The sequence below is a fragment of the Sebastes umbrosus genome, chromosome 16, assembly GCF_015220745.1.
Source record: "Sebastes umbrosus isolate fSebUmb1 chromosome 16, fSebUmb1.pri, whole genome shotgun sequence".
Lineage (NCBI taxonomy): Eukaryota > Metazoa > Chordata > Actinopteri > Perciformes > Sebastidae > Sebastes > Sebastes umbrosus.
The window spans coordinates 15,629,049-15,656,020 of NC_051284.1; the positions used below are offsets into that span (position 1 = coordinate 15,629,049).

At 41.0% G+C, this 26,972-nt stretch overlaps 2 protein-coding genes across 3 annotated transcripts; one reads left to right on the forward strand and one right to left on the reverse strand.

The window, feature by feature from the left end:
• Positions 1-1,276: 1,276 nt before the first annotated feature.
• tdrd9 (tudor domain containing 9) lies at positions 1,277-26,817 on the forward strand. 2 transcript variants are annotated; one of them, XM_037796308.1, is made up of 35 exons: positions 1,277-1,514; positions 9,064-9,150; positions 9,287-9,354; positions 9,844-10,065; positions 11,130-11,252; positions 11,468-11,548; positions 11,638-11,802; positions 11,891-11,994; positions 12,081-12,209; positions 13,002-13,086; positions 13,166-13,223; positions 13,334-13,438; positions 13,528-13,625; positions 13,729-13,860; positions 14,813-14,975; positions 15,152-15,215; positions 16,214-16,277; positions 16,388-16,432; positions 16,912-16,965; positions 17,416-17,532; positions 17,652-17,759; positions 18,361-18,461; positions 18,578-18,748; positions 19,836-19,947; positions 20,063-20,278; positions 21,133-21,222; positions 21,330-21,587; positions 22,636-22,803; positions 23,206-23,276; positions 23,366-23,475; positions 25,075-25,171; positions 25,262-25,400; positions 25,707-25,825; positions 25,919-25,991; positions 26,392-26,817. In XM_037796308.1, the coding sequence occupies exons 1-35, from the start codon at positions 1,391-1,393 to the stop codon at positions 26,488-26,490; spliced, it is 4,020 nt and encodes a 1,339-aa protein (XP_037652236.1). In that variant the 5' UTR covers positions 1,277-1,390; the 3' UTR covers positions 26,491-26,817. The 2 variants fall into 2 exon arrangements, with proteins under 2 accessions (XP_037652236.1, XP_037652237.1); XM_037796309.1 differs by having other exon boundaries at positions 12,090-12,209.
• Positions 4,531-7,791, reverse strand: rd3l (retinal degeneration 3 like). Its single transcript, XM_037796314.1, has 3 exons — positions 7,299-7,791; positions 6,175-6,516; positions 4,531-5,577 (listed from the first exon to the last, which is right to left on the reverse strand). Exons 2-3 carry the CDS (start codon positions 6,486-6,488, stop codon positions 5,211-5,213), a joined length of 681 nt encoding a protein of 226 aa, XP_037652242.1. The 5' UTR covers positions 6,489-6,516; positions 7,299-7,791; the 3' UTR covers positions 4,531-5,210.
• Positions 26,818-26,972: the final 155 nt, after the last annotated feature.

Here is a 26,972-nt window from a genome sequence, read left to right on the forward strand (position 1 = left end):
GAGTCGGTATCGGCCCGATATCCAGTCCCGTATCGGTGCATCCCTAGTGACAAAACTTCCATTAGTGCAGCTCCATCTGTCTTGTTGGGTTTTTGTTGGATGTACATTAGTACACCTAGACACATTATTCTCAGTCAGACTGCAGTGAAATTACAAAAATGCTGAATATAATCTTAATGTGAAAACTGAATATTTTTGTGTTTATAATTTTCTTGGTGCTTATATCTCATGCTGTAATTGTTGACTGACCATCTGAGTTGTATCCAGGTTTTATTTCCCATCATACTGAGGTGTATTGAGTGCTACAGGAATGAGTCCTAAAACCCGGAAATGAGTTAATATTTTAGCACTTCTGGTTCCCTCGTCTGGAAGTCGATGGGTTTTTTGAATGGGTTTTTATCTAGATGGCTGAAATAAGGACTGTGGTTAAAGGGACTGTTTGTAAGAATCAGAAATGCTTGTTAACAGCGACACCTGTGGCCGTTAAGTCAACGAAAGTCAGCGTCGGGCTCAAGCTTGTGCTCGCTCTAAATAGACATGAACGAGCATCGCTCAAAACACGACACACGTCAGCTAAAACCACAATATCACTCTATATTTCACCTGCTTGTCAGTAATGTTAGCTGACCAGACCTCTGGTTGGTTTGGAGGAGCTGCAGCATTTATTTCTGCACAAACGTCCACTGTATATTCACTAGATATTCTCAGAGCTACGAAGTCTTGTGCAGTGTGTAGTGTGCGCGCATGCATGTGAGGTAGAGCGAGCTGAGTGAAGGCAGGCAGAGGAGCAGAGTACAGCAGAGACTCCGGACCTGGAGCTTCCGTGTAGTTTGTGTTGGAGTCCTGTCTGAACAGCGTAGCCACACGCGAGCGTGCATGGGACACCGACCTGGGTGATTTATACGTGTTTAGAAGTTACAAACAGTTCCTTTTAAAAAAAATCATTAAAGTGGTGTTCATTTGTGAAGATTATTTTGCTGAAAAAAACGTACAAGTATCATAAAAGTGTGTTTGCCACAGAGCTTATTTTCTGCAATAATCCAAAATCCAAGGCCTTCAAAAATACATCATCCCTGGAGCACTCTGTAGCCAATGTCTTTTTTAGTATAATGAACTTTTAAGTTGTTTTAATTCTGTAATTAAAAACATTTTTTTTCCATATTTTGTGGTATTGTTTCCTGAATAGTTCAAGTTAATAGGAGTGTAAAATGATGCATGTGGCAGCAGCAGTGATGGAGACTGTACAGTCCCACCACCAGGGGGCGATGCAGACAGTATTCCTCACTGCATCGCGGTTTCATCCACGCGTTGATCTAGTAGCCTCCATGGATGTAGTTGGATAGCAATAGCTGGTAGGAGACACACACGGCTGAGTGTAAACGCCTGCAACATGAAGAAAGTGTTCACTGCAGAACAGATTTCGGATTGGTTCACCTCGGGGACGACGTTTGCTAACATTAAACTCACAGAGGAAGTGGTTGAGAGAAAGTTGGATGAAGCTCCGTCGAGAGAGAAGAGCACGTGAGTCAAAGTTAACTTAGCTTAATGCTGGATAGCCTCGTGGTAGCCAGCACACCTTGAACCACCAGGTCCAGTAAAGATAGCGACAGTTACTGACAACCTTTACTATCAAAAGAGACATTTTAGGCAAAAACATAAATAAAACAAATGTGTCTGGAGTGTAAAACATGTGAGCATTGTGATGAAGGTAACACAGTTTATAGTCTCAGTATATAGTATATGAGTCTAATGCAGTGAGGGCCAAAGAGACAATGTACTGCTGAGTGTTAGGGCCACATTGAGGGAAAAACATCTGAGATTTACAGAATAAAGTCATAACTTAACGAGAAAAAAAGAAAATAACACGTAAAATTACTACTTTATAATATTATGACTTTATTATCATAATACTACATTTTTTTCTCATAAACTTCTAACTTTATTCTCATAAATGTATTACTTTATTCTCATAAATGTATGACTTTATTCTCATAAATGTATGACTTTATTCTCATAAATGTATGACTTTATTCTCGTAATATTAGGACTTTATTCTCAATTTATTTTTGTTCCTCAGTGTGGCCCCACTACTCCGTCGTACCATCATACCATAGACCTACAGCAATGATAAATAAAACTGAAAATGCCGCTCTCCAGTGGCTGCCTGTGGATTTAAAAAAAAAAAAAATTGTGGAAATGAATAACATTTTTTTTGTTTACATTTTCATTTTTATTTATCATTGTTGTAGGTCTATGGTACGAGTATTAGGGACACATTGAGGGAAAACAAATCTGACATTTAGAGAACAAAGTCATATAACGGGAAAAATAAAGTCACAAGTTTATGAGAAAAAAAGTTTTAATATTATGAGAAAAAAAAGTTGGAATATTATGAGAATAAAGTCACAAGTTTATGAGAAAAAAAGTTGTAATATTATGAGAATAAAGTCACAAGTTTATGAGAAAAAAAGTTGTAATATTATGAGAATAAAGTCACAAGTTTATGAGAAAAAAAGTTGTAATATGAGAATAAAGTCACAAGTTTATGAGAAAAAAGTTGTATTATGAGAATAAAGTCACAAGTTTATGAGAAAAAAAGTTGTAATATGAGAAAAAAAGTTGTAATATGAGAATAAAGTCACAAGTTTATGAGAAAAAAGTTGTATTATGAGAATAAAGTCACAAGTTTATGAGAAAAAAGTTGTATTATGAGAATAAAGTCACAAGTTTATGAGAAAAAAAGTTGTAATATGAGAATAAAGTCACAAGTTTATGAGAAAAAAGTTGTATTATGAGAATAAAGTCACAAGTTTATGAGAAAAAAAGTTGTAATATGAGAAAAAAAAGTTGTAATATGAGAATAAAGTCACAAGTTTATGAGAAAAAAGTTGTATTATGAGAATAAAGTCACAAGTTTATGAGAAAAAAGTTGTATTATGAGAATAAAGTCACAAGTTTATGAGAAAAAAAGTTGTATTATGAGAATAAAGTCACAAGTTTATGAGAAAAAAGTTGTATTATGAGAATAAAGTCACAAGTTTATGAGAAAAAAAGTTGTAATATGAGAAAAAAAGTTGTAATATGAGAATAAAGTCACAAGTTTATGAGAAAAAAGTTGTATTATGAGAATAAAGTCACAAGTTTATGAGAAAAAAAGTTGTATTATGAGAATAAAGTCACAAGTTTATGAGAAAAAAAGTTGTATTATGAGAATAAAGTCACAAGTTTATGAGAAAAAAAGTTGTATTATGAGAATAAAGTCACAAGTTTATGAGAAAAAAGTTGTATTATGAGAATAAAGTCACAAGTTTATGAGAAAAAAAGTTGTAATATGAGAAAAAAAGTTGTAATATGAGAATAAAGTCACAAGTTTATGAGAAAAAAAGTTGTAATATGAGATAAAGTCACAAGTTTATGAGAAAAAAAGTTGTAATATGAGATAAAGTCAATATTATAATAATTTATTATTATAATTTTACGAGTTATTTTCCTTTTTTTCTCGTAAAGTTATGACTTTTTTCTCGTAATATTATGACTTTATTCTGTAAATCTCAGATATTTTTTCCCGTCGTACATTTGCACTTTGGCCCTCACTGCATTACACTTATATACTATATACTTAGACTATAAACTGTGTTACCTTCATCACAATGCTCAAATGTTTTGCAGCTCCAGACACATTTTTTTTTTTTTTTTTGCCTAAAATGTCTCTTTTGACAGTAAAGGTTGCTGACCCCTGGTCTAGAGTAAGCCACTAACACTGGCGGGATAAACTTTTTGAAATAATGCACAAAACGCGAGCTAAGTTAGCTAAATATTTGAGGATGGCAGCCTATGTTTATTATATTACAATTTACGATATTTTATAAACCAAAAAACCTGACTAAAAGTGTAATTGAGGTTTCCAAAATCATTTGGGTATACTTTGTTCTATATTACACCTTCTCACATTTCTTTTTATTGTTATATTTTGATACTGCCCACAATGTAGAAACTGTAATATAATAATAATATTAATATTGCTTAAAGGTCCCATATTATAAAAAAAAGTGAGATTTTCATGTTTTTTTATTATAAATCAGGCTTAAGTCCTATATAAATACTGTGAAAGTATCGAAACACTCAATCCACAGAGAAATACACTCACAGCCCGTATTCAGAAACTCTGCTTTTGAAACCAGCTGTCAGGATTTCTGCCCATTCGTGATGTCACGAATATACAATATTTAGACCCTTGACACAATTCTAACCGTAAACATTCTAAATGTGTCCCAGTTTATTTCCTGGTTGCATTGTATGTGAATATCATCAGCTGACAGGAAGTACACATGGACCCAAGCTGTTGCCTAGCAACGCAATTATGTTGCAATTCTGTTGCAATTCTGTTGCAATTATGTCAAAATGCGATAAAACGGAGCGTTTCAGACAGAGGGTAAATACAGGCATATTCAGGCAGACAGTATGAGGAAAATAAAGTTTTTTTTGGGTTAATTAACAAGTTAGGAGACAACAAAAAAATCCACTACACAATTAATGTTATAATCTCTGCTTTTCTTTATTGTTAAATACTTGATAGTTTCACCTCTTTAGGGCTCTAAAACCTGTTAAGATGAAACAATCTGAGAAGGGAACATCACTCTTTGGTTGAACTGTTCGAAACTCATTGACATTTTCAGCCTGTGACAAGCAGTCGCTAGTAGACGTAGCTTCACTTTAAAGACTCACAAGCCACAAAGGCTGGGATCAGTGTTGGAAATTAACTTTTTGCTGGTGGTTTCCAAAATCTAGCCACTCAATAGATTACCATTGTTTTTAGGCAGGTGAGTGAAGCAAGTCTAGCAGCCACTTGCATATTTTACCAGCATTTGGCTGGTATCTGGTGGCTGGTGCTAATTTCCGACCCTGGCTGGGACCCATTGGTCCAGGTCGTCACGCATGTCTTCACATCCTGTGTCCTTATGACATCACCCCCACCATCTGACAATACACCTTTGAAATACATGCCCAAATGTCAGTCTATCAAGTAGGGATTAAAAAGAGCAGGTAACAAACTAGTTATTGCAATGAAACATTGTCCGCCTAGCCTAATGTCGTCTTCACAATTTTGGTCACAAGCTATGATATCTGCAACTAATACAAATAATGAATTTTTTGCATCTTGTCTCCGTGCTGCGGATGTGATAACTGTTTTTCCACGGCAGTGTGTCCTCTCACAGTGTAGTGCTGTACGTCCCCGAGGGCCTGAGAGGAACTGGATAGTAATACGGAAGGTCCCATTCCCTGTTGGAACCTGCGAACGAACCTGAGTGCCGCATGACCCGATCCACATATCCAGATATTGTTGGGATCTCCTCCCTTGAGTGGTCTCCACAGTTGGGGACGGTGGGTGTGACAAAGCCCTGCTTCATTATGTAGCGGCTGGTCCAAGCCTCCATTGGTCGGAGCTGTGCCGGCTGCACTGAGAAGTCGTCCTCTTCATCATATTCCCTTTGGTTCAAGAAGTCCCTCAGCACCTGCTTGAAGACAGACGCCAGCTCCCAGGGCCTTATGTTGTTAGTGGCAAGCACCTCACGAAACCTGTGGAAGGATGCAAACAATAGAGTTAATTAGTAGCAAGGATTTGCATCAGCACAGTGTTCCACATTTTCTATAAGAGCTTTCTAATATTGTATAATTCAACCATGAGTCTCTCGTAGTTACAAGAATGACATATCTAGGACAATAGCACAGCTTTTTGGAAATGGTACGACGATTATAACACATTCTTACTAAATATGTTGTTCTCTGGTTAATGTGGTTATGTAAGCACACAGTAGTGACCCAGTAGTGAGTTTAATGGGAAATGAATAAGTAGGTCACAGTGCTCAACCATGTAGAACAACGTTTTTTATATCATTATGGCTAACATAGAGATGAGGAGTGGAAACCCCCGGCAGTCTGGCTTCACTCAGCCTTACAGGGCATCCTTCACCTTCACATGTTAACACCCTACATCGCCTGCCTCTGTGACAGTAACACATAATGGCTTTCTTGGCAGCTTGCCCTGCCTCCCGTTCCCTTTGGGTCTTCTCTGCTTTGCCTGCTGTCAGGCCTTGTGTTGATGCAGTAGCAGCTAGCCACTGCTGACAGCATACTAATGTGAGGACGGAGCATGGCATGGCCGCTACCAAACACCTCGAGAGCACGGTGGCAGCGTGGATAGGTGGAATCTGGGCACACAGGAACTCCAGCTGGTGTAGCTCCGATGTGGGGATGAGGGTCCGTAACCTGGGGTACTTCTGAAACCAATGGAGACCCAGGGCGCTGTGGGCCAGCCTGTGCTCCCGCTCCAGTTCCCTCGCCAGCCGCTCATGTTCCTCCACATGCCACAAGAGCTCTCTGATCAAAATGCGACTCGGTACGACCCCCGAGGTCTTTAGAATTGCCGCTTCTTCCTGAGCCTCTACTCTTGTTTCATGGGACCATTTCATCCAGCTGAACAGGGGCATGGCAGTCGCAGCAGACAGTCCTGAAACACTGAACAAAACAATAATTATTTGTTATTCTGGACCATGAAGTCATGAATTCCCCACAGCATTGTTTCAACACATTTGAATATGATGGAATATCTGTTGTTTCAAATTCAAACCAAATGCTAATTCGCATTCGACCATGTGGCGAAAGGCAGGTACAGCAAAAGCCAAATCAAAATTAATATTTTCCTGCTCCTGATGATGAGGAAAAAGAAATAAATGTATCCAACCCTTATTTCTGACAAAATCTTGCACTTTTATTGACATTTTTAGCTTTATAGACCACAATGAGAAATATGAGAGAATATCGCAACCTCAATTCTCTGAGTAAGGACATGTTGATTCTCATTTGGTCCATAACTGTGTGCCTCATTATTAATCGAATTTTAAAGTTGACAGTGAAAGATGATCACCCCGTAACCAAGGCTTGAGCTCTGGTCCCTGCCTAATGGGAGCACTGATTGCTTTCAGTTCAAGTCAAACTCGGTAAAGGACGATATCCCAGGTGTGTGTATTTGGCTTTTTTTTTTTTTTACCAGACTGATGAATCTAACACAGCTTCCACCTGGGATTCAGATAGATTACACCGCCTGCAGGGTCAGAGGTCAGCCTCACCGAACACAAACTGTATGTGTGACTTCACACATCGTAAGGTTGCAAAACGGAGCTTTTCAGGTATCTGATTTGATTCCAGTAGTTAAACAGCTGTTAGTCTTCCAGCATGTGCAGGAAGGAATTATCACAATAACATATGGCTGAAAATTGAAAGGAAAGATCTGTACTTACAGGTGAAAACTGCACCGCTGACGCTTTTGTGAGATATTCAGAAATTGGGCAAAGATGAGCTTTTCACAGAGCGCAGCCTCCAGCTCCTTGTCTCCATGGGTCAGTCCATGTGAACTTCATTCCTTCACTAGCTGTCGACTACGTCCCATGGTGTCAAATGCGAAGTCAAAGGAGCACATCACTTGTGTGTCGGCAGCAATCCTCCACCGTCCTTGTTGTTGGAAGCGTTTTTCCTCTTTGTTGTTGTAGTTATTGTCCCTATCGTCCCTCCCACTGCTCCTGTCATGCAGACTTTTTCCAGGAGAGTTAGTCACACACTGCTAACTGTCTAAGAGCTGTCACCTCTCCTCTCATTTCACCCCACTCTCCTCTGTGCAGTGTGCAGCTTTGTTGTAAGGTCAGCTGCTTTGCAGCTTGCACGAAATATGTGCATTGGAGAGAAAGGAAGAGGGCGAGAGTGCATGTGTGTGCACAAGCCGTGGGTGTGTTATATTTGAGCTCCTCTTAGTACTGTCAGGGTTTGTGCCTGCTGTTGCGATAAAATTCCTCCCCCCCACTAGAAGAGAGCGAGAGGAAGAGACAACTGGCAATGCTCTCCAGGCTACAGCGCCGGGGGCCTGGTCCAGCCGACCAGAGGGAAAGACACAAATGAGCAAAGTTACAAATGGCACCGAGTGATGAAATGGGCAGAGCTGCTAGTATTTTCACCCACTGTGAACTTACATTTTAAGTTTACTTTTAATGGTGACCTCAGTGCTATTCAGCTTAGAATTAGTGCTATTATAAGTGATTATAAAAACATCTTCATTTCTGAAAATTGCCGTTTTCTCATGTGTCTGTATGTCGAATATTATTAAATGCTGCAGTACCCGGCATTGGCCTCAACAGACTTAGCGAAGGAGATGACAGCTGACAAATTCTAGCATATTCAGAGCGCTACACGTTATTACGTTCTGACATAAAACTCAGCACCACAGTTTCTGCATGGATCTAAAATTGAATCTGAAAATGAATTGATTAAAGCTCAGCCTCTTAACTTTAGCAGGTCCTCAGTAGTACATTCAACCTAATTTTTATTCGGTAATTGCATGTTTCTTACTACGGCTGCAACTAACGATTATTTTCATTGTTGATTAATCTGTCGATTGCTTTCTCGACTAATCGATACGTTTTTTTGGTCTATAAAATGCCAGAAAATGTTGAAAAGTGTTGATCAATGTTTCCCAAACAATGCCCAAGATGACGTCCTCAAATGTCTTGTTTTGTCCACAACTCAAAGATATTCAGTTTACTGTCATAGAGGAGAAAAGAAACCAGAAAATATTCACATTTAAGAAGCTGGAATCAGAGAATCATGACTTTTTGTTGTCTTGAATTACTCAAACCGACTAATCGATTATCAAAATAGTTGATGATTAATTTATTAGCTGACAATTAATCAATTAATCATTGCAGCTCTATTTCTTACCACGATGCTCTTTGGGACTTTGGCAGTTATGCTTTCTGAGATGAGACTAGCAGGTGTAAGCTGAACAATAGTTGCACTGAATTCTTTACCTGTTCATTGCTGTGAACAGTTTTTGAAGAATGACTTGTTGTTGATCACATATGAGTACAGAAAAGGAAAGTAAATAGATTGCTGTATGGTCTTTGAAATTACTTTGTGTTTTTGTAATGTGAGGGGGAACTGGGGCAACAGGCTGACATCCATTGGTTAATAGAGCTATAAAAATTATAAACTGCTTAAAATTGTTTTAATTTTATTTCAGCCCGTCAGAGGTTCCAGATGAGGGCTCACCGAAAAATGTGAACTGTGATGGAGGGCAGTTTAAAAAACCAGAACATGCTAGGAGTGAGTATTAAACTTTTGTGTTATCTTTTTCTTATCCCACACCATACTCACTTACATTTCTTAGATATACAGGAACCTGCCTTCTGCCCTAAACTGTTTAAACCTGTTTCTTGTGCATTCAATTCTGTGTCCTTAGGTACTGCTCCTCCTCCACTTGCCAGCTACGAGTACCCCAGCTTGCCCATAACCAAAAACAGAGAGAAGGTAAAATAAAAGCACCATCCATACATCGCATACCTCCAACCCCACAGCCTGATGGTCTGAAAGTACACTCTCATGCTCCTGTTCCTCTTTTGGTCGTGTTAGGAGTTTTTACTGAAATGACCATCGTGTCCTCGGGACATTGGTGCACTTAAGCTTTTACTGTTTGCTTAAGATGAACTCAATGTCATTTTAACTTTAAATTCACTGGTCTAAATTTTTCTGTTGTCTAATAAAGTGTGGTGTGTGTAAATGTTAGGAGCTCATGCTGTCATTTAAGCTGCACTTTCTTAATGCAGATTACAAAGTGTGGACAAATCAGCTTAGCACACCCATCTGCTCTACAATTTATTTTCTGAATGCATTTTATTTCAGTGATATAGTACAAATGGAGTTTCTATTTCTGTTAACTCTGTGTCTCTTTTAACTGTGCACATGTGTCTGCTTGTGTTTTATTTGTGTGTGTGTGTGTGTGTGTGTGCCTGCTTCCAGCTGATTTCCCTCGTAGAAAACAACTCTGTAGTGATCATTCGAGGAGCCACAGGCAGTGGCAAGACCACCCAGATGCCACAATACATTCTGGACCACTACAATGAGAAAAATTCCTCGTGCAACATTGTGGTCACCCAGCCACGCAAAATTGGGGCCTCCAGTGTTGCCCGATGGGTTGCCACACAGCGGAAGTGTACCCTGGGTAGTCTGGTGGGATATCAGGTTAGTGCATTTAGACAGAATCTGATTTATGTACACTGCACATAGCAGATATATACGTGAGTGATCCTGTACATATTGTACGCTGCTACCCAAATTTTTCTTTTAGTTTTTTAATTAAAAAAGGGGAGAAACACCTACACAAAAATCTGTGTTTGTATGCATGTGTTAACAAGCTCTTGTGTTTGCATCGTTGTCTGGCTGTGTTGTACAGAGCTCTGAAACAGCATTTCTAATAATAACTGTTGTCTCCTCCGCTTGGTGTAGACCTCTGGAGTTAAGGATGATGTCACTGACAGTGGGAGTAATGATAAACAGTGTTAGTAAGAGATATATTGCTCATGTTATGCAGCATAACCTGAACACTATGTACTTTATTCGCGTACCTTAAAGGTGCTTTTTGATTTCTGTCTTTAGCCCTTCTGAAATATATCTTATTTGCTGTAAGAAGGGAGCTCTTTCCTTGTTGGAAAGTTCTTTTATGCTCAGAGTTCAGTCGGCGAACCAAAAAACAATTTCCCTGAGGTCGGACACCGGGTAGCAATGGATTTTATTTCCGGTCACTGGTATTTTCTTCAAGACCAACCAGAAATAGTCATGTACGCGTTGCAGATATTAGTTTTTAAGACACTAGAAAAAGTTGAGGCCTAAAGCTACTGTAGAGGAAGCATACTGGGGCCTCTCCTGTTCCCTTTCAAAAGCATTAGAATACAACTTTATTGACAGGAACTAACAGGAATGAATGACTTGATTTGTTATTAGAAAATATATAACAGAAGATTTGATCAGTGTGCAGTGCATTAGCATTGTACAAAAACGCCAGAAGATGATGGTAAGGTACTGCACTAAGCTGTTGTTTTCAGATGATAGGAGTCATAGATTGTGATCCTCTTGTTGAGTAAAACAACAACAAACGGACGTTCTCCACAAATGGATTTTAGTTCCTGTCAAGCAGGTGCCTTTCGTCCGAAGTCCCCCGTGAGAGTACCAAAAAGAGATGATAAAATAAAAGTATGCGCGGTGTTGTCCAGATTTATCAATACAACTTTGCTTATTTGTAATTTCAGGTTGGACTGGAGAGGATGGCTACTGAGCACACCCGGCTCATCTACATGACTACAGGAGTGCTGCTGCAAAAACTGGTTTCAGCCAAGTGCCTCACAGAGTACTCCCACATTTTCTTAGATGAGGTGCATAAACACGACCTGTTAGCTGCAGTTCCCTCATGTTACACCATGTTTAGTTCAAGTTTATCTTCTTATGTAGTTGTATTAAGTTTCATCAGTATTATGCTGCTGCTGGGCACAATTTCAGTTCAGTTTCAGGTTTCATTTAGTCCTATGATTTAATTAGTGATACTTGACAATGTGGTCCAAGCCATTTAACTACTCTGCCTTTGCTCAAGGTTCATGAGCGCACTGAGGAGATGGACTTTCTCCTGCTGGTTCTGAGAAAACTTCTTCATTCCAACTCATGTTATGTCAAGGTAATTGCAAAATCAAGTCCCTCTTCTGTCCTCCTTTTACATCAGTTGAACTCTCAGTCATAGGACCCGTGTTTTTTTTCTTTTTTCAGATCATCCTTATGTCCGCCACCATTAACTGCAAACAGTTTGCTGAGTACTTCGGCACCCCAATTCGTGGCAAAATGAACCCGGCCTACGTGTTTGAAGTGGAGGGGACACCCTATGCCATTGAGGAGTTTTATCTGGATGACCTCCAAAAACTGTTTCCGTACAGGGTAAGAAGATGGTAAATGTTTGCTGATGCTACTGTTCTCTGTACTGAAACCAAATGGATAATGTTTGAATTTGATGTGTCTTTATCAGGTTGAGTCACCTCATCTTGATGACCCTCACATTTCAGTGGAGATGTACAATCTTGCCATCAGTCTCATCCAGAGCTTCGATGAGATGGAGGGCAAAGATCCCAGGTGAGGCCTTAGTATTTTAGCACACTTGACTGCTTTAAAAAATGGGCAGACAAATAAAGCAATGATCATGCGTGTTTGTGTTTGAGTTTGAGCAGCAAAACAGAGAAAAAAGGTGGCTTGACTTCATCAGAGCGGGGCAGCGTTCTGGTTTTCCTTCCTGGTTTAAACGAGATAAGCTACATGCACGAGGCCTTGACCAAGCTGGTCCACAAAAGGTGAGCTTTTGAGTCTCTTCGTTGTTTCTCTGTAGCTAATACCTATTGTCTTCTTTGTCTGTTTTGCTGGCTTCCTTATGAGACAAGTCAGTTCTTCGTGTCAGTAATAATGATCAGAATTGGTGTCCCAGCTATGACCACTGTATGCTGCACAATATGCTGGTGCAATCTGGACTAAATGGAAATACTTGGAATTAATGCAATTCAAATTACCAGCACAGCCTATATAAGGTAATTACCAACATCAGGATTCTTATCTGGATGAAGCAAACCAATGGATCAAGGGAGCCCTTAGCGTATGGTTTAAGACCTGCAAAAGGTTTCACCTTGAGAAGAATGCGAAAATACTGAAATGGGTGGCATTCGACCCGGAGTTTAAACCTTACAGTCTAGATATGCGGTTTAGGCTGTAAGCATATACTGTAATGGTGTAACAGCTTACTGTATTATAACTAATGGTAGCAGCTTGGAGTCTATTAGCCACCTTTTAAATGCTTACAATCTTGGAAAAAAAGATTTCTTCAGATACCTCCAGAGATTACTTTAAGAAAGAAATCAAACAAACAGAGGATAGTGAACCTAACTTGGTTAATATATTCACTGATGCATATAAGACTAAAGATAACACACATCTTGTATCACAAATATATAATGGATTACTATAAGCGGTTTCCACTGTAAAAAGAAAGTTTCAAAAAATAATTGCTGTCTCTAAAATTCATAGTGTGTTACTTTTTACTTGTGTTGAATGTTTACCTTTACCATCACGATGAATGTGTTGCTATTGTTCAGACTGCAGGTTTATCCTCTCCACTCCTCTGTGACTCTGGAGGAGCAGAATGGTGTGTTTCTGCTCCCCGTCCCTGGATACAGGAAGGTAAAAAAAACATTTATCTCATTCTATCTCACGTGTGTTCTTAGTACCTGCCGTACTGATGATCTCCTCATCTTTACAGGTCATCCTTTCCACCAACATCGCTGAGAGTTCGGTGACTGTTCCAGACGTCAAATATGGTGAGGTATTTTTTTCCTCAGCTTGGTTTTATCTATTAGCTTAGTATTTGTTTTGCAATGAAGTATTGTAAAATGTTAATTGGTATTGGTGCATTATTTTGTCATCACAGTGATTGATTTCTGCCTGGCCCGTCACTTGGTCTGCGATCAGGATACCAACTATCAGTCTCTGCGTCTCACCTGGGCATCCAAAACCAACTGCAACCAGCGTCGAGGTGCAATATTTGCAGCACAGAACTTTACCTCAGAAGTGTAAGCATCTGTTCACTTCTGTCCTTTTACACTTCTTTCCTCTCTCTGTCAGGCAGGGCAGGTCGAGTGTCTAAGGGCTACTGTTACCGTCTCGTTACCAAGGAGTTCTGGAGGAATGACATCCCAGACTACATGATCCCTGAGATGCTGGTAAGAGAACGTGCACGTGACCAGAGGTTTTTCTTTACATTTTTCTAACGTTGCTTTGACCCTAATTAGACAATCTATGCCATATTGTTTGCCTTTCTCTCAGCTTGCCCCGTTGGCCACCATCATGCTGAAGGTGAAGCTGCTGGACATGGGAGATCCCCGCTCCATCCTTTCCACAGCCCTCTCACCCCCCAACCTTGGTGACATAGTGAGGACAGTGCTTCAACTCAAAGAAGTAAATAAGTGCAGATTGGTGATTCTTCTCTGAGTCTACATCCACACTAATACTCTGTACACACAAGCGTTTTAGAATTAATCTCCGTCCATACTAACTCGCCTGCAACGTAATGACAGCTGATGTAGTTTGTTTTCTTCCGGAAAAGTGTCACGTGATAGGGGCATGAAGAATCAGGGAAGGATACGTTGTGACTGATAAGACACAATCAAGAAGCGAACGTGGGTGTCATCGTTTTCAAAGGTTTACGTTTCTGCCCGTCCAGACTAAAACATCTCAGTTTTAGGGGTTCTAAAATGCTGGAGTAGTGTGGACATTAGGCATAAATGTAATGCGTTTTAAAACGAAAACGTATAAGTGTGGATGTAGCCCGAGAGAGCCATTAATGTCTAGTCAAGTACGGATGAATGTGTGGCTGTAATGATGTATTTGGGCAGGCAGCTGACTACCCAGCTCTGTCACAGGGCATTAGAGCAGGAGTTCTCTGACAGGAGCTTTGCGTCAGCCAGTGTTGCATAAATCTGTTAAGGTGAGGGTAATGAAGGGCAGTGATGTGTCATTATATGTCAGGACAATGTGGTCAAAGTGAAAAACACAGCATCAAACAGAATAAAAGAGACAGCGAAAAATAGTAAAGCCAGGAAATGTGAATACATAAAACAGACAACAAGGGATAAATAAATGGATAAAATGTGTTTGAGGATCTCAGGCTAGTCTCTGGCTCATAGGCAACCAGCAATTCAGCAATGAACAACCATAAACAAGTCAATTTTCCAATGAATTCTAAAACTAACAAGTAAATCAATGAAAAAAGTAAGTATCAGACATTTTCATGTCTAATTCCTTAAATATTAAAAGTCAAACTGTAGTTCTGAGGCGAGGTTTTAGGAGTTTAATGGTGGTATAAATAAAGCTTGTTGTCTTGACACTAGCTGGGTGTTTCATTTTATAGATGGGCGCACTATCTGCGAAAAGCGATGGCAAGGGTCACAATGATGATGGCGAACTAACGTTCCTGGGCCGAGTGCTGGCCCACTTGCCCGTGGACCTGAACCTGGGGAAGATGATTGTCCTGGGCCACATCTTTGGCTGCCTGGATGAGTGCCTCATCATAGGTCAGTCTGTCATTATGCTACTTGAATGGACCTCAGTTATTGCATATGCACGTGTTTACAGCTGTAGAGAAATCAATCTGTCATGACTGCGCTCTTGGTATGTGTTTGTGTACAAACAACATAAATAATGACCTAATGTTGTTTGAATAATGACTGATAACTTCTCTTTTCCTCAGCTGCCTCGCACTCTCTGAAGAGTTTCTTTGCCATCCCATCCATGCAGCAGCTCGCGGGCCACAGGTGAGTCACAGTCAGCAGCTGCACTGATTCACAGACTGCCAGGCTGTCAGTGTAGATCATTTTTATGTCCCATTAAAGTGGCACAAGATATTTGGGACATTATATTGTCATGTAACTAAGGGCGCTTTCACAAGCCAACAGTTAGTCTGTTTTAATCAAACTCTGGTTTGGTTCAACCCCTGGTGCGGTTCGTTTGGACGGCTGTGAACGCAGTAATCGTAATCTGGTGCAGACCAAAACAACCGGTCCGAGACCGCTTGCGAGAGCCAGTAGCTTTCCAAGCAAACCAAAACACAGACTGCCTGTGCGGGCATTTGTTGGGATGGACACAGGTAAACGACAGGTTAATATGAGTGGGAGAGGACTGACCTGGACCTCTGCAGAAGTCCGATGTTTGCTTGACATCTGGGCCGAAGAGAACATCCAGAATATGCTAAATAAAGTCCACAGGAATAGAGATGTTTATAAAGTCATTCGAGATAAACTGGAGGAGAAGGGATTCGTGCGCACAGTCAATCAGCGCCGAGTCAAAGTGAAAATATTTCAACAGCAATATATCAAAGTCCGTGATTCCCTGCAGGGGCAGCTCTTGAAACAAAAAAGATAAATTCAGTCCCTCGTACACACCACCTCAACTCCATGTAGTTCAGACCTATCTAATGACTATTGACTCACTTTTACAGCTGAAGTACCATCACAGTATTTTGTGGCTAATGAGATGCCTTACAGTAGAAAACGGATGCTGACAGTCCAAACACGATGCCATCTCTGTGGACATACAAAACATTGAAAAGAACAGAAAGTGTGTGGTCATTAAAACATCTCTTTAAAGTCTCTGTCATAGCATATCCAGCCTTCCATGCGCTTTTCTCCTTAGATATTTGTATGTTTCAGAGCACAAACCTGCGACATCAGACTACTTGCAGGCCAGAAACAGATATTAGTTCTGTGTATTGTATCTTTTTTCTTTGTGCACTGAATAATATTTGTTATTCCAGGAGCAAGTTGGCCTTTGCCCGTGGCACACCAAGTGATTCCATAGGTTTTGTCAATGCCTTCAAGGTAATGTGTTTGTTGGCAGGTCAGCAGTGAGTTGTGGTGTTCAATGGATTTACATATTTGCCTGATGGCTGTTGTTTTTAAAACGCTTCCCCATTGTCTCTAACTGTCAGGCATGGCACTCATCCAAAAAGAAAGGACAGCTGAGACACCCAAAGGTGAACAAAACAGCAACCAAACATGAATTCACTGAAACAACACACACACACACACTTATAAGAAGATACTGATTTTCTTTTTTAAATGTTGAAAATAAGAATAGTCTACTACTGTTGTTGCACAGAGCCACCTCTTGACACTCTGCAGTTATGCATCTTAAATCATTTTAAAGATTGGCATTGACATATACAAAATTGCTCTGTCCTATTGGTAATGAATTAACATGGCATTTAGCACGCTTTAGCTTACAGAGGGCAGTTGTCAAGGGGAAATAGATTAAGTGAGTATTGTCCCTACTTAGATGGTTTATTCAATTTCACCTCAGTTGAATAAAAGTGTCTCTGCCTGTGTTAAACATTTAAACTATTCACTAAAGTGTTTTATTTGGCCATTAAGAATCAGTGCAGCACTCTCTTCTCTTCTGTATTTTTTTCTTGAAGTGTACGTTTTCTTTGCCTTTGCTGCTTTCCCCTCTTAGGACGAGCTGGACTGGGGGAAAGAGAACTTCATCCAGATCAAGAGGATCAGGGAGGTACAGAGATGAAGCAGAGAGCTGAGTCATATGAGTTCGTCAAGTCACGTTACAGGATGTCTTCGTCATCACCCATCCTAGTCTGACAGTGGAAAACAGGCATTAATCCTGTCTGTAGTTTTGTGTTACCGAGGATGAAACTTGCTTCTGTTGAGTAACAGTTTGGGTTTTTGAGAGGCTTTACTGAAGATGGCACAGTCAGACTGTAAATATGTAATCTGTGTAACGCTGTCAGTTTTCAGTAGCAGAGGAGGAGGTAGGTATTATTGACAAAGTTTAAACTTTGTCTTTAAGTTCCATGACAGATTTTAGCGAGTTAATGATTGTAACCTTTTGGCGCACAATTGACCGTTAAACATGTCAAATTCCAGTCTGAATGAGCTAATAGTTTGAAATTGAGCTGTAAAACATTGAGGCTCAGACATCCTCAGAAGTAAACTCACTGTCCAGGTTGCAGAGCTGTATGAGGACCTGAAGAAGCGCGTGTCCCAGTTCAACATGCATGTGCCGGGGAGCACTCAACCTTTGGATTACACCAGCGCACACAGGCAGAAGTTCATTCTTCAGGTTAGAGTCGGTGTTGCACGTCGTATAAGTGAAGCTATACAGGGTACACTTCAGATCCAGTCATCACTAAAAAAATATTCAGCTACTGAAAATACACATTGCACCTCTCTCTGTGTTAGGTGGTCATTGCTGGTGCCAACTACCCCAACTACTTTATCCAGGGAGAAATAGATGAAGACCTGGCCTCCAGAGGGTTGAGTGGCTTCAACCCCAGAACAACAGTGATGGTATGACCCATACTAGCGTTGAGAGTAGGGATGCACTGATACCGATATTGGATATCTCTGGATCGGGTATCTCGCCCTGGTTCCCTCGACAAAAAGCCGATGTGATTCTTCCGTTGGATTATGGATTATTGCAGAAAATAAGATCTGTGGCAAACAAACATTTATGATACTTACACATTTTGTTCAGAAAGATAATCTCCACAAATGAACACCACTTTTATGATTTTTGAAGCATAAATGATATTGCCAGAAGTAAAAAGCTAACGTTAGGCTATAGACGAACTACACCACGGTCGCATGAGTGCGAGTAAACACAACGAGGCTGTAAAGGATCACGTTTAGTAGTCTCATTAACCACTTGTTAGCAACCGCCTTTTTAAAGACGTAAAAGCTTCAAAATTCATTCAACTCATTTCTGGGTTTTAGGACTCATTCCTGCACCGCTCTATTGGGCTAAAATCATGATATCATTTTTATTGACTGACACTTTTTTGGTGTGTAATGACCATCAAACCCATTACGGGCTTAGTATGGCTATAGTCTTTAAGCCTTAGGAGGTAGCGATATTGTAAAATAACATCAGACCATGTGTTGTTCTCAGGTGAGGAACCTCCCTCCGTACCCTTTCCTGTATTACAAGCAGCTGCAGTCCCTGTTCCGCCTGTGTGGACAGGTCAAAGCCATTTCCTTTGAGTGCTCCAGGTAGTGTAAGCCACTGTAGCAGATCATCATCTTTCTGCTCTAACCATTTTATTTAAAGAAACCGGAAATGTGCATACTCATGATTGTCTGACTGTGTTTGTGTGTGTTTTTCTCAGAGCATATGTGGAGTTCTACAGGACATCCCAAGACTCGGGGGTGCAGCCTGAGGTGTCTCTTGCCCTCCTCCTGTCACAGCAGAGTCCTCCCATGGAGCTGTCCGTCTTCCCCATCGAACAAATAGAGATCTGTTCTGGGGGTAGAAACATAAGTCACATGAAATATGCACGGTACGGCACTATTCACACATTATGGAAACCTTCTTTCTGTATGCGAGTGAGTGAAATCAGTTGCAGCATGAATTAAAGAAATATCTTACATTTGCTCAGTGATGTCATAAGAGCACAAATGTATGACTGTGTCTGACTTTTGGGGGCTGAAAAGTCCCATACTCGACTGTCTTTTTGGAAAGGTGACCACAGGCTGCATTGGTCAGCGCCCCTCCACTGAGCCTTAATATAATCTGACATCCTCACACTCTGCATGACTCCAGCTATCACTTGGACTCAGAGAGGGGAGGTTTTAGGCAGAGCCAGCATCAGCTTCTTCCTACCTCCCTCTAGGAGGGAGATGGGGTGACTTTGCACATTATTCGCTATCTAACAATAGTACAACTCACAGAATATTCTTACTTATTACTTTCCATTCAGATAGAGAGAGAGAGAAATAGATTTTATATTGTGATTCTTATTTGGCATTGTTTTTTTAAATGCTCTACCCAAACCAAATAAACTGGATTCAAGCCCCCATATTGACAAGCATCCACCCTGCTGAAGTACTCCTATCTGTGAACAACGCACAGAGGCTCTGTCCCAATACTGATACTTGCAGCCTTGTCTTATAAACAATGCTTTGAAAATCATCAACCCACCAGTTGAGAAGTGTAACTATATTTTTGGTTCATTATGAAATTGACGGGGACTGCATTTGACCACATTTGTCTTATGTTAATATGGTCGAAATCATCACTGAAACTCAGGCCAATGGATTTTCTGATTGCCAGTCTTTATGAAGAAATATGAAGAAAACAGAACGAAGAGTCGAGTCTTCGTATTCAACAGTCAAATCTGAGTTAAATAAAAACATTTTTGATTCGGTTACAGCCCTAAAAATCATTGCATCGATCGCTGTGATCAGTAGTAAACTCTGAATACACTTTAATATTTGCAAGTTGGTTTAGGATATGAACAGCTGCCAAGCAACTCTGATAACTATTAACTTTGTGATGATATGACAGACAAACTCAAAACAGCACTAAATACAGTTAATAACAACATAACATTAAAGTCCAGTTCTCTATGTGCTGTTACTGTGCAGGGTGAATGTGGACTTCCAGAGCCAGTCTGTCTGCCCAGTGGGAGTGGTGAGCGGGGGCATCGACCCAGACAAGCTACCCCCCAACCCCTTGTTCGTGGTCAACATCACAGAGGTCAGTCTTTTACATTTAACTTGGTGAAACAGAGGTCAATTTCAAAAGAGATTTTTGACTAAATATCTGAATCCTGAATGGATGTATTCTCTCTTAACTCTGATCTCTGCTTCAGGTGGTGGAGGTGGGTAACTTCTGGGGCTTCCAGGCAGATGAAGCCAGCCTGCAGAAGCAGCGCAACCTGACAGCAGAGATAAACTCGCGTACGCTGCACCCTGTAACCGTGTCGCTCTACCCCAACCTGCTGTGTCTGGCTCCTTACTCTGAGATCAATGAGCAGAACAAGTACTACCGTGCCAAGATCCTGCACATGCGTGGCAATACAGTGGAGGTGAGTATCGCTCACACGCTGCAGCTCTCTGGTCAAGATGTAGTTTAGCCATTCAATTTTCTCATAACAAATCTCTACTTCTCTTCTGTCTGATTTTCAATGTCTTTTCAACTGTATCTTATGTAATCACGCCATGGTAGAAGAGATATACTCTACAGTTGATTGTGTATAGTGTTGCTGATCAAGAAATCTAAGTTTATTTTAGATAAATTACTAATTTCAGGGTTGTATATTTAGTGCCCCCACCTCTGTGCCACCAAATACAGACTTTAAATGGCCTGCTTGGCTATAATAGACCAATTTGTTTCAGAAATGATATGTTAATAAGGTGGATAATTATTGACTCTTTGTAATCTGACATGCAGAGTGTTGACATGGTGGTGCAACTGATTAAGTTGTGACGTTAACACTTTTATTCCATGAATGTATTGCACAAGTTGCACCAAGTAGTCTGTAGTTATTTAGCTTTCAAGCTTTTAAGGCCACTGTGATCCAGCCAGATGCCAGGAAAAGAAACATCTACCAAAGACCTGAATTATTGAAAGAAAAGCAGAGAGCAGAGGGAAGGAGAAAATAAATTTAAATATATTTATAAAGTCTGCAAAAATGTAAGCGTCACCGCCCAGAACTAGCAGTGGTTAGGTCATGTGTCTGTATTTTGTATGAGACAAGCCAGTAACTCTCAAAGGCATACCGAAGGGGTAGTAGTCTCCAGGTATTCAGGCTCATAACTTTGGAGAATGACCTTGGTGTTGACCTCTGAATGTAGGGAAATCATTCTTAACAGCAGTATGTGACAGCAGTTGCTGTTGTTATTGATGTACCAGAGTGCAGGATATGTTGTTGTCCTGCAGGTGTTCTTCTTGGACTTTGGCAACACAGTGGTTGTTGCCTGCAGCAGCCTCAGGGAGCTCCCGTCTGACCTCCTGTCTCACCCATTCCAGGTAGCAATACTATGAGTGGTCAGAGAGTAATTGCACACTTATCTGTTAACCTGTGAACTAACAGTAACACACACACACACACACACACTCTCTGTTCATGGTCTCAGGCTCAGGAGTTCCAAGTTACTGGAATGCATCCTTCAGCTCAGTCCATCATCCTGGGCAACCAGTGGAGCAGCCGAGCCCGCGACCGGTTCATCACACTGGTGAAGGGCCGTTCGCTCATTGTGTCGCTGTACTCCATCCTCCACGGTGTCATTCGTGTGCAGCTGCTCATCAACACAGAGACAACAAACACCAGCGTGGTAGACATCTTGGTGGAAGAAGAACACGCTGTGAAGGCCGAAGAGAGCTTCGATTCCAAGGTGACGCACCAGTTCGGAGCTCAGGTTGTCCCACATGAAATGTATTAGGCAGTGTGCAATATAGAAATAAATCAATCATAACATGCCCCTAACTTAAAGCGATGCTTCACCCAAATATATCCTGAATGACTTGCCCCCTGCAGGCTTGAAAGGAGCTTGATAAAAGTTGGTAGTTCTCTTCAGAGAGAGCAGTGGCTGTGGTCAGCCTGGATTAACATCAGCTACAGTGTACTATAAAGTTTCCATGACAAATAAACAGCATCACGGGTGGCACTGTGGTGTAGTGGTTAGAACTTCCGCCTCACAGCGAGAGGGTCTTCTGTGTGGAGTTTGCATGTTCTCCCCGTGTTAGCGTGGGTTTTCTCCGGGTTCTTCAGCTTCCTCCCACAGTCCAAAGACATGCAGGCTCATTGTTGACTCTAAATAGCCCGTAGGTGTGAATGTGAGTGGAATGGTTGTCTATCTCCTTTGATAGTCGACCTGTCCAGGGTGTACTCCACCTTCGCTCAATGTCAGCTGGGATCGGCTCCAGCCCCCTCGCAACCCTGAACAGGATAAGCGGTTACAGATAATGGATTGATAAAAAGCATCACAACATCCATAGAAACTCCCCTAAACCAGACCTGCAGCATATTCCACTTTATCGCTGACAATCCAAATGATTTGCATGTCCAACCTATAGATTTGCCAGAATACAGCAAATGACGTGTGTGTTCTAACACCATTACACTGCTCACACAATGACGCTTCCAAATGTACCCCTTTGTACTTGCAGTACTGATTTTTCCCAGCAGATGTTGTGGTTGGACGCTGAGAGCAGTATTGCTTCGGTGTCAATGAAAATAAAAGCATGAATCATGAAGTTGGTTTGGGTTTTTCGGCCCAAGCTGACTGTAAAACACAACAAGGAACCCTGATGTGTTGAGACAAAGCTTAACTGAATTTGAAAGAAAAATATCTCAACCGTGCTAGCCTAGATTCAGAGAGATCTTTACAGATGCTGTGTGCCCTTCTCAGTCTAGATGTCTCCTTTTGTGTGCTCCCACAGCAAAACCATGAGGCACTGATGTCCCTGTACAAGGACATGGAAAGTGGTACATATGTCCCCAACGCTGCCAGCAGCTCCTGGAAAGATCGCAAGAAAGAGGAGAAGCAGCTCATTGACAACCTGCTCGCCCACTTTTCCAAGAGCCGCCAGTCCCAATTCAAGACAAAGGCAAGATACACTGCAGTTTAAAAAACAATATTACAAAGTGATTTACAAATCTAAAGGAAAACAGTAACGAGGATTAAAAACAGTTCTATAATTACAAGAAAAAGCCTTAAGATTAAAACGGGTTTTGTGGAGGGATTTAAAAATAGGACACAGACTTTGAGTGTCTGAGATGCTGATATTTTGGTATTGGGTGGATGACGGCATCGCCTCCGCACCGTCTGCTCTCAGTTTGTCCAGGAGATGGAGCCATTTCAATTCATGTGATGTGTTTATTCAGAGGCACACCCATTCTGTCTGACGAGCAGAACAATGACGACAGGGTGACTGTCAACAATAACCGATGCATGAAGATGCATGAGTCATGTGATGTGTCTGACTGCAGCCTTCCCTCTACCACCGCAGGTTCATCTGCATGGACCAAACAGTCCTCATAAGATAAACTTCCACAGCTTGAGCCACAAGACCTTCTACAAGTAAGCAATTACGCACACAACGACCAAATAGCAGGTTACGAATGACCCCCCCCCCTCTTATCTGTGCTTATGTGTGTGTCCTCCTGCAGGACAGTGTGTATAGAGAGAAGCAGCATCAACTCCTTGGCTGTGAATGAAAACCCTCACTACAAACATCAGAGGATGCTGGTGGCTGGGGCTGTGTCAGTCAACTCCACAGGTACCAGATCTCCTCATAAATGCAAACACAGGGGCGTGCATTTACAGCTTAAAGCTCCACTAGTCAAGATATTAAAAATGGATCAAATTACAATATGTAATATGAGAGCCGTTGCTTGAAGTGACAAACACACAAACTATCAACCAACATCAGCCGTCCCTCTCAGCTCTGCAGAGCTTTTTAAAGCCAATAATACATTCTTCGTGTCCGCGTTGGTCTGTGTGGCATAAATGTCCTCATCCGCCCATGTCGACGAGGGTCCACGCCTATATGGACCTTATTTATTATATTATTTAATTTTATTGAATTATTAATTTAATTAATTTAATCAATCTTGTCCTTTCCTTTGGTGTCATGGTTTGGAAACTTCTCTTTAAAGAACAGAAATTCTCTGAATCAGATGGTGAAATGGTCTAGTAGGCTGATTGGTACGTCACAGCTTAACGCAGGGTCCCTGTACACCAGACAGTTACAGCTGATAACCGACTCCATTTTAAATGAGGACTCCCACCCTCTGCATAGAATTTCAGCTTCTTCCTTCTTGGCGGAGGTTTAGTGTCTCAAGGTGTAGAACAAAGCTTTATAAAAAAAGCTTTGTTCCAGCAGCCGTCACTCAGATGAACAAGTTGTAACAACACTGTACAGACGCTATAGAAGCAACGCTTGCTTATTTATTTATTCGTATTTATTCATTGTATTTTAGTGTTCAGTGGAGCCTTGAGTATTTTTTATCATGTTTGTCTATTGTGTGTTTGTGAAATGTGTGTGTCACGATGGATACCTTGTCTTTTTACTGCAAACCAAATCTACCTATGGACACAAATAAAGGAACCTGAACCTGAATCCAGTTTCGTCCCACGCTCACCCACTCAAATTGGATGCTTGTTTTCAAGAGAGGTTGTGCGAGGAGATCCACCATTACCTACATTTATATAATTCGTCTTATAGAAGGAATACAAAGACAGACAAATGGCGTTGAACTTTTGGTGCATTAACTGCTTCCAACTGGAATAGAGTGTGGATCAGGAAATGTGCATGCGTGGAACGTCAGTCCGACGCAGACCCTCACTTGTGGTATGACTAGAAACACGTGCGCGGCCGGTACAAGTCTGCAGCTGCATGCGTAACACGGAAAGTATGTCAGAGGCTTTAGTTTCTTTAAGCTCATTGTTTTGGTAGAAATGTCCATTAGAAGGCAGCTGTTTTTCTGTGATAACCCCACTGTACACTACCCGCCTAGCACCAAACAGACAAAGTTAGCGACGAGCCGGTGAACATAACGGAGCATCTAGCAGGCTAAAGACCCAGATATTTTTCTCAGTAGTTGGTAGGAATATTGGACATACATTGATCAGGTGGCCAGAAACACAACTTCAAATGAATGCTAATATTGCTCTGTGTCTGCTAAACATGAAAACATGCACTTTTTTCTGTGGTTCCCAAACCTTTAATGCATGCCCTTTTGTAGATAAATAAATATCCAGGCCAGTGCAGAACCATGCAGTTTTTAGAAAACACATTTGTCAGACCAACTTTATAAGGCTGCGAAATGTTAGGACTATCAACTATTGCAGCTGTAAACGTGTGGTTGTGTTTCAGGGACACGTATTCTACTGAAAGATACCTCCATCATGCCAGACATCCCCGGACTGCCTGCACTCCTAACCATGCTCTTCACCCCCATCATGGAGTTACGGTGAGTCAGATACACAGATTTATCACTGCTCACCTTAAAGGCAGCGTAATCCAAACACCCATGTTAATATTTCCCCACATTCCTTTGTAGCACTAATGAAGAGAGGACCTGCTACACCGGCACCCTCTGTGGCCTGGGCTTTAACAGTCAGACACAGGAGGGCGTCCTACCTGAGCACGACATCGAACTCACCTTCGACGTCAAGTTTGACGTTGAAGACATCACTGAGGTAACAGCTGTCACCAGAGAGACTGCTGTGTTGTGACTGACAGCAGTGATGAAGTAGGCAGGAATACAAATCGGTTTCTGACTGATCCTTTGTCACTCATTGGTTGGTGTTTGACGGGTGATTTGTAGCATGTCTCACGACAGCTAATAATACATATCTAAACTAAAACTAGTATAATAGCAGTAATATGATGATGGCACTGGTGTGCTAATGATTGACAGCACTAGGCCTTGTTTCTGTTATATATCACTATTCTATAATACTGTAATGTCAATATTACATGACGTAGCATTCTGACTTTTCCAGATAAATGCTTTGCGAGTGGCTATAAACCGTCTGGTGTGTGAAGGGCCCAGTGGCACGATGCATCTGGGGCCCGACAGGATCAGCCACCTGCAGGAGGACTGCCGGGACCGCCTCATAAGGTCACACACATGCACCCACAGAAATCAGTATATAGGTTAGACGTTTGATCATTGTGTATGCAGTTGCTGATCCGTTTATAACATATACTGCAGGCTGTTCACCAAGTCACCGCCGAGGGAAGCTGTCGATCAAGTGTACTACGAGAAACCCGATAAATGGAACCAGGTATGGTACATGATAGATCTCCGGAATTGATTATTTAATACTTTTGTTAGGGCTGTCAAAGTTAACACGATAATAACACATTAACGCAAATTCGTTTTTACGCCACTAATTTCTTTAAAGCATTAAAACAACTTGTGATATTGATATTTCAGAGGTTGTAGCGGGCTCAGTTTTAAAGCTAGGCGAAGATACTGGCATCATATGAAACTAGATAACCTAAATAATCCATTGGTACCAACCAAGTCATACTGGCTTGTCGGGAAGGAGGCTAAATAACGATTACATATTTTAATTGAGTGATAGCCCTATTTTTTATTTGATCATTAGCCCTGTCACATGCTGTTTTGTGAACACATTTTAGCGATGCTTGTTTTAAAGTGTTGGTGTATTGAACATGCAGGTGGATCCTGCTCTGAAGATGGATATTGTTGAGCCTGGGAGAGGAAAGAGCAGAGGCGTTCTCTTCGAGCTGCATCCCGTCACTCTCCTCAACAGCTAAAAAGTCACTGTACTTCTTGCATTTTTGTTGAAATGGAACTGATTCTAATGTTGTTTTATACACAGTTGCCTGGAATATTTTATTTATTTACGTTCAGAGGAGTATATTTTTTTAAAGTTTAAATAGGGCTGTAGCTTTCAGCAGCACAGCAAAATCCTCAATCTTTACTTTGTTGTTTGCAGCTACCACTGGAGTAGTAGTTCTTCCCTGTTTAAACAAGTGACTGCTGATGAGAAATGTAAAAGTTAATTGATGAGAATCATCCTGTACAGCTCTTTGTAACAGCGCTTCAGCAGTGGGCCATTAAAAATAGTTGTTTGCAACAGATGAGGCTTGTCAATCAGTCTTCATTCAAACATAGTCTCATTGTGAGCCAAGAGTCAAGTTAAATATATCCCCACAGCACACACACACACACACACACACAAAACTACTACAAGATGAGTGTCTGTGCCAGAATTCACTGGCTTGTATTTATAGCT